The 15,385-nt window shown below is 36.5% G+C and overlaps 1 protein-coding gene across 2 annotated transcripts in view; it reads right to left on the bottom strand.

The window, feature by feature from the left end:
- The window catches only part of LOC124175112 (breast cancer anti-estrogen resistance protein 1), a 128,057-nt gene extending 113,666 nt beyond the window's left edge, over positions 1-14,391 (bottom strand). Inside the window, exon 1 of one of the 2 annotated variants that reach the window (XM_046555022.1) lies at positions 13,691-14,391. In XM_046555022.1, the coding sequence (XP_046410978.1) occupies positions 13,691-13,747 (57 nt within the window). In that variant the 5' untranslated portion in view covers positions 13,748-14,391. The remainder of the gene's footprint in view (positions 1-13,690) is intronic. The other variant, XM_046555021.1, reaches the window with a different exon arrangement.
- Positions 14,392-15,385: the final 994 nt, after the last annotated feature.

Genomic DNA, 15,385 nt, shown 5'->3' with positions numbered 1-15,385 from the left:
TAGAGAAAGCAAGATTATATCGGACATGTACCTCTCATCGTCAGTACATGCTTTAACAATAAGAGTTAGCCTAATTAGCCGACTGTTACCGACTGTTACCGACTGTTACCGACCATTAAATCGGTGTATGCTACGTTATCGACGTATCGCACGTGTACAGATGTTACTCAGGTGTTCTATGCTTGACGTAAGTTAACACAATTTGAATGTCCGACGATACGATTCTAAAATTTCCATCCTGTGCGTACACCACAATGGAGGTGAATCACTTTTTTTTAGTAGTTGAAATGCTTTGCAAAGAAAACCCACATTTTGTAGTAATTCTAGTATTTTTTATTTTTTTTTGCTCTTAATCTCAAAAAAAAAAAAAAAAATGAATTTTAGCATGAATTCAACTTTAACCTTGAACAAATTTGGAGAGTCGAGTTATCGAAGAATTATAAGAGACCTTTTTTTTTTGTAGAACATTGAATTCGCTACAAAAATATGTATCGGATATTTATGTGCATTGCCTCGTTACTGAGCTACTTTATTCATAATGAAACTACAATTATTTTCGAACGTTCGTCAAATGGAAAATGAAAAATGGCGTTCAGGAACTACTAAATGGCAACATTAATGGCCTCAAATTTTTACAAGCGTCTTATTTCCTGTTTCTACAACTATTAAACGTGTTGCTTCAAAAAAAGATTAGAATTTTCATTTTTTTTTTTTTTTTTTTTTTAGCCCAGTCTAAATTGTGGTATCGACAAAGAACGACTGGGAGGAAGAGGAAGCAAATGTTTGGGGTGAAAATGTTCAATATATCAATTACAATTGGCCATATTGTACTAAAACATGTGGTCCGGTTTTTTTTTTTTTTTTTTTTTCTTTCAAATGTTGGGAATCTCAGTTTTCATACAAGAAATTCCGACCGTGCGAATCTCCGTGTAAATTATTCCGAGGTTTGGAAAATATCGTGCGTGATGACGTCAGTAACGAGTTTACTCGGGTAAATATTCACATCTAGCAATCGCCGGAGTACGGATAGACACTCGGCGGCGATTCACTGTCGTCACTAATCTTGATACATGTAACGAATTTACTGAATATAAAATATCACCAAATCGGTGTAGTACCCAATGAACGCAGTTCGACTCATAATTTTCAAAACTTGAGAAAATTACCGCAAGGAGGCGTAAATTGTCAAGTTTAAAATTTCAGAAAAACTATTCGCAAAACTCAACGCAATTAGAACACGTTGAAATGAAAATATGTGGATTAAAACTCATTGTTAGTGTGACGTGGCCACAGTTGAACGTCAGACGTCAAACACCAATTGAACTGACTAGGAATGCCCTACATACGTTGTTGAGAAACCTCTCGAGGAAAGTAGGAGACATCAAAAAGGCCGCAACGGGTCAATCCATGTACAATGATTATTCCTCGCATTTGAAACCGTGCACCGTTAGAGACGCTCTGATCAATTTAATTTCAAAAACGCAGGCACCCGCAGAGGGATGTTTCTTAATTCTTAAGGGCTGGGACAGTCGTCGGAGTTTGTAGTGAATCCGCACCCCTATACAGTCGCAATTGAAGTTTAATTTATACGTTACGCTGTCGTGCCTTTTCCTGTTTTTGTCGCCGAACAATTTATGTCTATAAACATTGTTTGGATATCGGGGCGTCCGGAGAAACAGAAAAAGCAATATTTATCTTTTTCGTCTCATCTTTAATTCACAGGTTTACACGCGTTGTAAATATTAATTTGAAGAAGCGATCACAGTTCTGCGGGCAATTAATAATAATTGTCGAGCGATCTTCCTGCTTTGAAAAGGCAGTTACATTTGAAACGAGCCAGTGGCTGAAATGAAACAAGAGTTACATGTTTGAGGTCTAGAGGCAGTGTGGATTCGTTGACCTGTTAGTTTATTGTTATTAAAATCGAAAGAACTACGCTGAGAAAATATATAAGATATCACTGGATTAATACTATATAAATTGACGTTATAATTATTAGCGGATAGAATTACAGTAAACTAGGTGTATAAGCTAACAGTAAGATAGAAAGATCTCTCCACTACAGCGCTAAGTTTGAAAATTTTTGTATCTGACACCAGATTTTTTTTATTCTCAAAAAAAAAAAAGATAAAAATTTTTTTAAAAAAACGAGTGCCTTTCACAGTGATAACAATCACGGGCCCAATTCGAGAGGTCAACGATCGGAGCCAGATCGAAGTGATAAGGTGCCCCATTTACCATATATTGTAACGTAGCATTTTTAACACGAACTTTGGACGGTACCCACAATTAAAGAAATCGTAACAGCAACTGTCGAGATAGTAGAAAAAGAGCGCCAAGACGAGGATCACGCGTCCGAAACTTCGAGAGGGGATACTTTCCAGGCTGGCTAATAAGTTACACCGTGATTTTTCAAGTGAAAACTTCTTTAGCGCCGTTGGTGAAAACTTCGGCACGGGAGTGATTTGAAACTCGATGAAACTAAATGAAACGACTATCGATGTAACGGAAATGCAAAACTTAACTTAATTAGCGCGGTAGTGATTCGAAACTCGGTGAAATGAAACGACTATCGATGTAACGAAAACTTAACTTCTTTAGCACGGTAGTGATTTGAAACTCGATAAAACGACTGTAGATGTAACGATATGAAATTACTATCGATGTGACGAAATGAAACGACTATCGACGAAACGAATAATTATTCGACTCCTGATACTGCATTCTCCTCATTCTCTCGCAGTTTAGTTTCCGAAGGTTTCACTTCTACCACCTGTGAACTGCGCACGTTTGTTTTTGTTTTTTTTTTTTAAGTTATACTTCTCTAGGCGCGTTATGAAAAACTGATGAGAGTGAAATTTCAAGATGCGCGCGCATCACTGTAACACAAAATTGTAACACAAAATTAACAAGATGAAGTTGCCCACTCAACCGAATTCAATTTCAAGATGCGCGCGCATCACTGTAACACAAAATTAACAGGATGAAGTTGCCCACTCAACCGAATTCATTAAGTCTCAAAAAAAAGCGAAATATTTATCCACATGGTTTTAGTTTTTACAGTCACAACACGTGTTTTATTTTCATACAAGTGCGAATTATATATGTGGCAATAAAATATATTCAGTAGTGATTTAAATTGAATATTTGGATTAATATTATTTACTATTTGTGAATATTAGTGAAAAAATTGTGCTAAAATACTTTTTCAAGTGCTCCAATATAATTGAGGTTAGTTATCCGTATGTATTATTTATTGATATAAATTAAAATATCATTATTTAATATAATTAATACTAAATATTATTTTAAATTATCAATGTTGAATATTTATTATTGGTTTTTTAATATTTACAAAATGAAGGAATAAATTTAATAGAACATTTAATAAAAAGTTCGTGACAAAAATTTAATAGATTATTTAAATATAATGTAAGACATCCGTTATTTATTTTATTGTTTTTTATTACATACTTCTTTTCTTTATCATTGTGCGACAGAAGATTTTGACATGTTGTGTATTTTTTAATGATACCAAAGAAGTATAACTTCTCACGCGCGTACATAAGTACACGCACCCATTTTTTTTTTTTTCCATAGAGTGGAGAAAGCCACGCGCCTTTTTGTTTACCAAAATACACGTAACAAGAATTCACGCGAGCACGAAAGACCATATGATTCACTTTTAAGGTTAAGTTCGGATTCGTTGCGATTGGCATGTTGGTTTAAGTCGAAGATGATCTTGGTTAACGCGTTCAAGTCACATTCAACAGACGTACTTTTGTCTTTCGTTTGTTAGTGCGACTAACACGGTTAGGTTTAGGTTTAATTTGATACTTTTTTTGGGTGTTTTTATTTGTTTAACGTGCGAAAAGCGACTTTAGTATTATTGTATTCCGTTTTTTCTTGTATCGCGTATAGTTTAGGATATATTCTTTTCGGTTTAATATGTTAAAACGCGTAGTGTAACGAATGTCGCTTTTGTATACACTCCATGAATGATAATCGATGTGAAAGTATCACATGTAGTACGTTGGAAGAGATTTATTCTGGGTTAAAGCGAACTCCAACCACCTGTGACCTTTTGAAAAATAAGAAGTGTTCAGTGATCACGATACACGGAATACCCAACACATGTCCATTTTACCATTGTTTTCAGTGCTGTATAGACAGCTCCAATACGGAACGTCATGTGAGTTGAAAAAGAAAGACGATGTGCAAAACATTGTGAAAAAATGTATTTTCAAAAAATAGACATACATATCCGATCTGAATGTAAACATCTGACGAACTGTTCATACTTCGGTAAAGAAATCATTGATTCTAACGAAGTGAAGAGTTCAAGTCACGGCATTTCAAGCATACAGGATTTAAATTTTTTGCAAAATTTCATATGCTTCTTGATATTCTCAGTTTTATTCAAATGGATCATAGAGTATGTGCCGTTTTGAATTGAATAGACAAATATCCTAGGAATAATAGGTAAAAAGGTAGCGTTTCCAACAACTTTCTAACAATAAGTGATTGTAGTAAAAAGAGATCGAACTTGCTTCAGATTTCTTGATAGTGAAACTATCTTTGTGTTAGATAAATTATAACTGATCACGAGAGAAATGCGTCAAAAAAATTTGTGGAATTAGCTTCAACGACTCAAGAATCGTCGCATTTTTAAGCCGCTGAAGATTCACATTATACAGTTGAGAAGCAACTCCAGCAAAAAATAAGGTCGTTATTGTTGATTCGTTCCAAAATTATGGTTTTAATCACAAGTACTCGTTAAAATTTGGTAATTTCAAATCCGAAATTATTTTAAAATATTTAAATACGGTTCAGTGGCCCTTCTCTTTCACCCATTTTCAACCGTTGATTATCATAGATCAGAGTACCAATCACAGCACGAGCCGAAGATAAATATTTGCATTTTATTTAATTCCTATTTTCTACAGCAGAACTTTCCACCACAGGATTTATAAATAAAATAGTTTGTAACTTGCGGCTCGACGATTCCGCAATGCCTGACTCGTGTGAATTATTAGTAATCGAGAACTTCCTGCAGTACTTGCACAAAGTATAGTTTTAAATGGTTAAAGTGTAGTTAATAACGCAATTGGAACGATTCATGTTGAGGAAAAACCATTCTTTCGCAACTTTAAGACGGTGTGAAATTCAGTAAACCGTAATAAAACAAGACATGTTCAGATTTTTAAATGATACAATTAGTTCTTTCGGTAATTGTAGAATCAAAGAAAAAAAAAGTGATTTTTTCCCCAATATTTTATTACAATGGCGTTACTAACTTCAACATTGTATATTTATCATAATGAAGGTAGTAACGTTGTCGTAACGATTCACGCTGAAGAAAAACCATTATTTTGCAATTTTGAAACTGTTTGAAATCTAGTAAACCGTAACAAAATGAAATATACTCATATTGGGCAATTCTAGTGCGTCCAAAATCATTGTAAAAATAAGAAAATAGTGGATTTTTCTCAACGTTTCGTTACGATAATGCTACTTAATTCAACCTCATAAGTATTTGGGCATTCCACTCAAAATGGATCACACTATTCGGCCAAAATATCATTTTGGTTCAATTGTTCCGAAATAATTTTGCTTTCGTTTCTAGAATTTGAGGAGCTGTAGAGACAGATGATTTTAAAAATAACAAACACTAATAACAATTACTTGGTTCGTGAGAAACGAAGTCAACTAATGCTAAATACTAAAATAATAATGTGGTAAACTAACGCATGCAATTCACCTGATTATTGATAATCGAATTATCTTTGTCAGTTCAGACTCACGAAATGATTCTATTTTTTTTTTTTTTTTTATTGTTCGATTAACACAAATATTGCCCTCTTGTTTTTCGGAAATAAAAAAATTAATATTCGCTGAAACGTAGGTAAATGGCAAAAATATTTTCGCTTTGTTAAAAATAGATTCAACGAGTGATTAGTTCTTACGTCCATCTGTTGGGTTCGATTAATTTCTACCAAAGAGATGAGAGGTAAAAAATATGAGGGAAAAAACGAAAAATAAAACGCTTGCGCGCTGGATGAAAAATCTCTCGAGTTCACTCCTAGAAGGTGGGTTGGAGTTGGCGTGTTAAGGCGCGGACGGGCTTTGCAAGCTACGGTTGGCGCCGTTAAATGCCGAATCGATTCTACCCCGGGAGCCGTTCTACCCTGCAAACTGTCAGCTTTCACCCTCGAGCAGTTGTTGTTCCTTGGCCAACGTCGTTTTATCCTAACCTTACTTTCCTCCTCCTCGTCTGTTTTTTCTTTCCCTCTTCGTTACTATCTCGCCTATAAAACGTGACTGGGCGAGCTTGCGTACTCAACTCTGTCAGAGGCTGGCGCCCCCGTTAAATTAATTACTAAACTCTTTGCTCGATCGATCATGCAGCGAAACGACATTTAGACATGTATAAGTAAAATTGTATTTGCACGTACGTTGTTATACGTCTTGTATGCACAATATAACAACCCTTACACATGATTAATATATAAGCGACCTCGTTCGTTCAAACGGGGCAGGATTGGAATTCCGATTTTGTAAAGTTCCGAGAGCGACAAATTTCGATTTTTTTTTTTGTAGTGAAACTTAAAGTACTAAAATCAAATTGTGACGAAACATCAAAGCTTCGAATGTTCCGAAACCCCGTGCTCAAAGTTCCGAAAAGACAAAACGCCGAAAGAGAATAACTCCGAAAAGTCAAATTTCCTAAAATGCGAAAACGAGAAATTTAAAAAATCTGAAACTTCGAGATTCGTAATGATCGGAAATTTTTAGTTTTATGAATTTCTAACTGCGTGAAATTTCAACACTTTAATGTTTTGAATTTTCGACATTTTTATGTTCGAAATCCTGGTCATTCTGATTTTCTATATACCCACTCGTTGAGTTATGTAACCACGCTGTGCGAGTAAATTTTTATTTTCCAAATCTTACTCTATCGTAACTTTATTTTTCGGCATTTTGCTATATCGGAACTTTACTTTCGGCGCTTGGCTCTATCGTATATAACTTCAATTTTCGGAGTCTTGCATTTCGGAACTTTGAGCGTCGAGTTTCGGAATATTCGAAGCCTTGATGTATCGTAAAAGTTTGATTTCTTTACTTCAAGTTCCGCCACTAAATAATTCGGAATTAGGCGCTTCGGGAACTTTTCAAATTTAGACTTTAAGCCCCGCCCCATTCAAACCTGAATTTCTGTTATATATTGGTCCGCTACTCACCTATATATGGAATCGATATTTCCGAGTTCAATTTCAGTAAGTGTTCGAAAAGTACGAGTAAAAAAAAAAGAACATTCGAGATATGCAGGACATAACGTGGCGTTTATCATTAATCAAAACATATTATATATTCGATGAATCAAATGACATTTCTCTATTACCGTTTACTTGTATAAATTAACGTAAATATTGCAGCCTTTAAACTCCCAAGACAAGAATTTTATTAGTAGCGAACTAGGACACAACCGGAAAATGTGTGTAAACAATTTTTGCTTCATTTAATTTTTTTAATACACCGCACTTTGCCCCGAGTGTGCCCGCATCCTCTCTTTTCTCTGAACTTGAAAAATTCCCATCTTCAAGGAGATGAGAACCACTGTCTATACAGGCCGTAATTGGATCCTACTATCAGGCAAGTCATATTATACGAATCAGAGCTCCTACCTACCCATATGGTAAAATTCAAACCTAGCCTGAAAATCAAGTATCCCTGTAATATCGAAGCTCACATCTTGATTCTTAGAAAAAAACCTACTATGATCGGATTACAACGTTTTTTCACCCATCGGATCGGTTAATTGATAACTCTTTTTTTTTCTCTCTTGATTATTTATCATGAAATCTAGCTCCAATCGTGACATATATTGCTTGTGTCTTTCGTTTCGGTTTATTCGCGAGAAAATGTATTGAAAAACGGATTAGACAACCGAGACGAAACTTGATCTCGCACTGATTATTTCTTCGTAACGAATCACCAGCGAGATTTCAAAAATTATATATATATATGTATGTATATATTAAGGTGATCCTTATTCAGGGTGTTGACGAATTTTTGCCAGACCATCCCCCAAATCAACTTCAAATAATTCGAAAACAATCGCCTAATTTTTTCAGATTTTTACATCGAATCTAAGATAGTCCGCATTGTGATCGAAGTTTCTTATGGAAATTAACACGGGTAAAACTTTTTTTCTCAGTATATATTTTATTGCAAGAGTAATAATGTTCCAAATAATTTGTAACCGCGAGGTTTTCGTGAGAATTAGTGCTGCTATCTGGGAAAAAATAGACATCATCGTACCAGATAATCTAGACGAATTGCACAACCTCGAAACCTGACTTTTTTTTTATTTAGAGGAAGTGCAATTCGTCTAGATTGCCTCGTACGATGATGTGTATTTTTTTTTTTTCATATAGTATCACTAATGCCGACTAAAACCTCGCAGTTACAGATTTTTTGGAACATTATTACTTTCGCAATAAAATATATAGTGCGAAAAAAAGTTTTTCTCACGTCACTTCCATAAGAAACTTCGATCACAATGCGGACAATCTCGGACTTGCTGTAAGAATCTTAAAAAATTTTGGCGACTCTTTTTAAATGATTTAAAATTGATTTCAGTGATGGGGCGGTAAAAATTCGTCAACACCCTAAACAAGGACCACCCTAATATATATATATATCTCGTTAACATTAAAAATTAAGACAGGTTGCGGGACGAAGATGAAAAGAATGAAAATAAAAACTAAAATTCTTAATAAAAAAAAGTGCAAGAAAAAAAGATGTAGATATATTTCTTCAACAAGGTACACTCATACGGGTGACGTAACTGGCATACAGATATGTAACTGGAGTTAGTTCCGCGGAATGTGAATAAGTGAATATGTATATTTGCAAATTTGCGGTGTCTCGCCGTAAGACCCGAGTCTCAGAAATCCATAATATGTTGACATTAGCGAGCTGAGTCGTGGGATTGCACATCGACGGAGTTGGAACGCTTGTACATACCTATATATAGTATAGGTAGATGCCACGCTACGTGTACAGAACATTCGACACGCACACCTTCATTACGCTCATTAACACGTACATTGAAGCAGACAGCAAAATAAGTTACACATGCAACTCATGTCCACCGAATGCATGCTCAATAATATCGCAGTCGTTGTTCAGCTGCATATTTTACATTGTATTTTTGAAGTTATCAAGACACTAAATTGGGTCTACTGCTCGTGATTCATCCGTGTGACATTCACATTGCGATACGAGATCTTCTTATCAACACCTTCAGCTTACGTGTGGCTTGGAAAGAACAGTCACTAGTGCAGTGGGGGTATGGACATAACGATGAATCATCATTTCACCTGTCCTATAAATGTTCGTGGTAAATTTCATAGACGTGAAAATACAATCTGGCGATGCGCTTATACGTGGCGATATTAATGTGAATATTTAAAAAAAAAAAAAAAAAACAACTCTGAATTGTAAATTCCTATTTAAGTAACAGATCCTCTAAATTAGAAATGGAGAGAAAAATAAACTACAACATGTACTTGTTCAGCGGTTGAACATTATTCGTTACCATTATTATTAATTTTTTTTTTTTTTTTCTCTCTTCTTTAGCGTACTACGTACAAGATTTCTTAGGTCACAGAATATGTTATGTAGATGTATGACCTATCGTGTGTCGAAGAAAGAATCAGGAGAAAAGCCTGGTCGAAAAATTGATCGAACACAATGCGGTGGCCATTCGTCACCAGCAAGACGGCTACGATGAAAATTCTTGATATATTTATTTATATAACGCGAGCGTGTTAAACGCGTTTTCCATGCGTGTTTCCATTACACGAACTATCCGTTTCTGTTACAGTAGATCAAGTCTGTATACGCGCGAGCGCGGAGAACTGAAAAGACGACTTTCAAGTCCTAGCAGTTAAAAGTGGTCTTTTCTGTACTGCGCGCATGCGCTGTCGCGAACAAATCTGACATTGCGCGACCGTAACCTCAATTTCGTGCTTCGTGAAAAAACGTTGTATAAAGAATCGTGTGCAACAAATAGACAGCGGTCTTTTCGTCTCGCGTATTTGCAATAATCGTCTTCGGCTCACCTACGACTCACTTTGCAAGCTTATGGTCGGCCCGAAAAGATCGAATTTGCCTCCTTGTTACACGATATACTATTTTTTTTTTTTTTATTCTGTTCAATTTCTTTACTGCAACGCTGATTATCCCTTCTCCGACATGTCCAGGACGTGCTTCGCTTGTCAACGATGGTCAAGGATTCGGCCGCGCCTGGGATTTCCACATATCTGGCATTTGTGGCGTGACGCAACCTTTACTTCTGACTTGGGGGTGAGCCTGCATTATTTCTGCATAATTTTCACCAGTCTTTACCGTGTCTCCGCAACGTACTCAACCAGCTAGTTTCATCTCTGCCTCCTGCAGCCATACTATTTATAAAATAAACCATTTGCTATCTCCGTTGTTACAGTTACCGAAACTTCGGCGTCAATTATTCGATCCATCCCTCCACGCATCTCTACACACAAAAATAAAAATTAATCAAACTCGGAATTGAAGAAATGCCAACGAAGTTGATTGTGTTATATTTTACTGAAAGAATCTCTCACTAATGTTGAAACAAGTTGAAAACCGCAACTACGAATGAATAAATGTCAATTATTGTCAATGATTTTGTAGACAGTATAGTTTGCGATGAACTGCCATATCATAAGGATAAAAACTCATCACAGGTACTGCACAAAACTTATCCGCCAATAGAGTTAGCCATTTGTATCATTAATGGAAATCGAAACAACATTACGTGTTCGGAATTGGTAAACTGTTGTACAATAATATAATTCATACTTCAAAATGATTCACAAACCGTATATCTCATAAAGAGTTGAAGTTAATCAGGTTCAAAATTTTTATTTTTTTTTTCAGTATCAAGAAAATATGCTTTTAATTATTCTTAATATTTTCTTTCAATCAAATTCATTTTTGATCGAGTTCATTTTTGAATTTCTGCATTATTTGATACATCATCAAAAACCGTATGTCATGCTTGTACAAGTCTGTGGACTTATATTTACGTTTCATCTTAATCGTATTCACCCAGTCGTCAAATGCGATAATGCGAGTGTGACCGACGATCATCGATATTAAAATTAGCCCAATTACGTTCCTAGTGCAAGCAGTCAGGAACTGAGGAAAAAAATGAAAGTTAAAATAAACACATCATGGCAGCTTAATAAAACGATTAACACTAATCAGCATCAAACGACATAGTTAGGTAGTAATTAAGATATTCTCCCGCGTTAATTTATCTGTTTATATAATGTTGCACAGAGTGTTTCATATGTCACGTGACTGCATACATATGTAAATCGTTCATTAACCAACTTTCATTTTACGGATTTGTCTCTAACTTTTTTTTTCATACTTTGTCTCAACATACATTAAAATATAATGATTCTGCAGCCCGAAGACGATCGGCCTGGGTCTCGATCGAAAATTTATTTTTGTCAATAAATCACTGACCCAAAGAAGATTAAACCTCTTTCCATAAATAAAACGCAATAGGAATGTTTGATATGAACCCGCGGCATTGAAATTTCTTGCAGATAAAACCAGGGACATTGGATTACACATATCCGAAAATTGAACAATAAATATGATGGGTGAACCACCTCGATACATCTTTCGATTCTATGAGACAGAAACGTTGAAGTCTGATAAAAGTCATCCCACGATTGAAGACGACGCATTTACGCGGTGATGATAATAGTTATTAGATTTGAACGCCAATTGAAACGCCTTTTCTTTACCCTTGACACAGGCGAAATTCGAGTCCCTGTTTTTTTTTTTTTTTTGAATGATGTTTTATGCAATACTGCTAGAGCAGATATACGGCGTGGCGTAGTTAAATATTATCAAATTGGCGAGATTTGTCGACGTGAACGACTGACACGGGCAAACTACCGCGTTATACAAATTGCCTAAATACACACAACCCACGTGCAACCGAACTCAACACGCAATTCACCATCTGCTAGATGCCCGAATACAATCATTCCACTTCCAACCATCGATTTGCAGAACGAACCTACCCAGATACCGTTCACAGGTACGTGTATCTATATGTATAGGCAGTTCGACACACGTAAAACATACCTAACCTAACCTAACCTATAATCCGAAAATATATAGTTTATTCGTTCTACCTGAGGATAACGGTGTGACGGGTTCGATGCTATGTGTGCGTGTGGGTGTGTGCGTGTGTGTATATGTGTACGATTTTCCGCGTAAAATCTCAGAAGCTGTTCTATCTTCAACAGTGAATATCACAGTATACACAATGGTTGGTAATCGCGGATGAGGCGTAAATTTATCATGCAAGTGGAGAAAAAAATTTGTACTCGTTACAATTTCTTTATGATCGGATATTTTATAATGAAAATAAACCGAATGAAACAGGTGAGAAACAGGGCGAGCTTATAATTTACGCAGATACCCATATTAACGTATAAAAACAGCAAATTTCTTACTCAAGAGTATGCTGTAGTCAGTCTTTACCGACTGAATAAAATGTCACTTATTTTATGGCAGCATTGATCCGATAATGCCCGCAGTCGGCACAACCCTACATGCAATGCCTGTCAAAAGTATATCCAAATACTTTTTTTTTTTTTATTTCAAGTGAAAATAACCTATGATCAGTAAAGACTGACTACAGAATACTCTCAGATGTTGTCCTGGTCGATTTCGACGTTGCATATCTCCAAATATCGAAGTCCGTGTATCTTTAACGCGAAAATGGGTTCAACAGCCCCATTCTATACGCAATTATGAACGAAAACATTCCAATTCATTTTCATTTGACGCGGAGATATATATGTGAACGTCGAAGTCGACCAGGGCACCCACCGCAACGAGTTTTTACAAGAATTCATCTCATTCTTTCGTAAAACTCTGAATCGATACCGAATTTCTCGTTAAATGACGGTGCTGTTGTTGAAAAGTGCGTTCTGGTGAGCCAGGATTAAAAATAGATAATAATAGATTTTTCATATAATCATTTTGCTGCGAAACAGGCTTGGAGGTTGCACTTTGCAAATTATTCGACTAATGATTCATATGAAAAATTATCGGGCCTAGCTGACCCGACCGCACTTCCTAACATCAAAAATTACGCGACCGAGGATTTGAAATCGAATCGATGGCTTACGAAAAAATGAAATAGACTTTTATAAAAACTTTCAGTCGATCACGACGAATTACGCAATTACGCTGAAACACCTCAAGAGCAGTGTTTGCCCGATATAAATATCGTGGGTGTACGAGTAGGTATATCAGAAATTCGACGCCGAGGTCAAGTAGGTGAATGATGAAAGAGGTCTGATAAGATAAGCTAGCGAAACAACAATGTGTTCTTTCATCGCGTATCATCTGCGTCGCCACGGATATACCTGCGTGCCACATACGTGGCGAGGCGCACTACGCGTGACGTGTGCGCCTTGAACGCGGTGCGGTATTTTTGAATTTTTAAATGCCCGTTCGAACGAAAAGCGCGCCACGCGAGAGTCGTTCGGTATTAACGATCGTCGCGATAGGAAGGATAGCGACTGGGTAGAAGATGATCATAGGCATGTGTGGCGAACAGTACCTGATTCAAAGACGTGGGAATGATGTCAGGAGTCTGCGGTAACATTTTCACGTTCATTTACCGTCGTCGTTTGGTCGATGCTCGCCTATATCGGCACACAAGCTGTTGCGCCTAAGGCGGTCTGCGATAAATAGCAACCGAATGGATGTTCACACTCGGGCAATCGGCGAATTACAATATTATCCACGCACTTTTGATACACGAACTTAAATGTAACGGAACTCCAATTTTACGCACTATTTCTTAAAATTCTATACCGTTTTCCTCACTGAACTGTCAAAACACAAACACATGTGTACACGAGTGAAAACTGACGAACAATTTGCACCGTTTTCCACCTTGTTTAGAAAACAACCGATTTCACGCTCAAGCGGAGCGGGCAGCGTGTTGAATTGCACTGATTCGATGCTTTGTGATCTGTTCGTGTGTCCGTTAACACCCGGAATTTCACGAAATTAAAGTAACGGAGAGCGGAAGATACAGGGACATCTTCACCGCCGGAGGTCGTGCGCGAGACTGGCGGCTCTGGAGAATCGAATCGAATCGAATCGGGGCGGTGGAACCGTTGGCCCGAGGCTTGCCGAGAACGCACGATTGTCTACGACGAACCTTCTCTGCACCCTTGTCGATGCAAGGTGTCTGTGACGAGCGTAGTACAATCATATATGTATGAATGCCGGGACAATCTCTTGAAACTTGAAAATCAACCGCGCATGTGCCAAATAATTTAATCTCATTGGTCGGCGAAATCTTTGCGCAGCGATATTCATGTCTGCGACGCAGGCGGGCCAACCTACGCAAAATGTGTACGTTTGAATTTTCAATGAGCTCAAGCATTAAATTCCGACCGTTCTTTGATGAATCAACTTTCCGACCCAATAACAAATGCTTCCCAAACCTTTCCGAGCCACTGCCTCACTTATTTGAGATTCTAACCTCGATAACTCGTATCAACTACATCGCTGCCTGAAACAGTTTGACAGCTGAAACTCGGGATGGCCAGCCTGCGCGAACAGCCGATAAAACTCGCGCACGCGCAGTTGATTTTCAAGTTTCAAGAGATTGCCCCGGTATGTACTAATAATGACCAGAAGTAATCGATTTTAGATTAAATCCATTATTTTTTTTTTCAATGTCGATTAATCGACCGACTCGATTATTTTTTCTTACAATCGATTTCGGTCCTTTTTTTTCGTACTCTCATGAATGACGTAATACAATATCAATTTATGTGATTGGAGTATTAATTATTATCATTTGCTTTCTCACTGAGTACCTTTTTGATATAACAAGTGAAAGATGAATTTATATTTTCACCTGAAATTGAAAAATATTTTAAATGCATTTATAAATTATCAAAAAACTTTTCCGCTATTAAGATTATATGCTGAAATTTACAAAATTTTGGTTTGATAATCAATGTTTCAAGAAAATACAACATAATCGATTAACCGATTCATTTTCACCAAATCAATTGATTCGTGTCCGATTAAATTTTTTTTTTTTTTTTTTCGCAACACTTTTTATCACTATAAAAAGTAGATAAATCGACAGAAATTTTTTTAAGAACCTGTTTTTCGGATTCTAGAGGTTCGAAAATGTAAAAGTTCGTTAAAATTATAAAAAGTTATTTTCGACCGGCACCAATACTTCTCTTATATCACAAAAGGTAATGCAAAGTAGTTTTGAAAATAG

This window comes from Neodiprion fabricii, chromosome 2 (genome assembly GCF_021155785.1).
Source record: "Neodiprion fabricii isolate iyNeoFabr1 chromosome 2, iyNeoFabr1.1, whole genome shotgun sequence".
In the NCBI taxonomy this organism is placed as follows: domain Eukaryota; kingdom Metazoa; phylum Arthropoda; class Insecta; order Hymenoptera; family Diprionidae; genus Neodiprion; species Neodiprion fabricii.
Note: the sequence above shows the minus strand (reverse complement) of the source record. Positions and strands in the feature narration are given on the sequence as shown.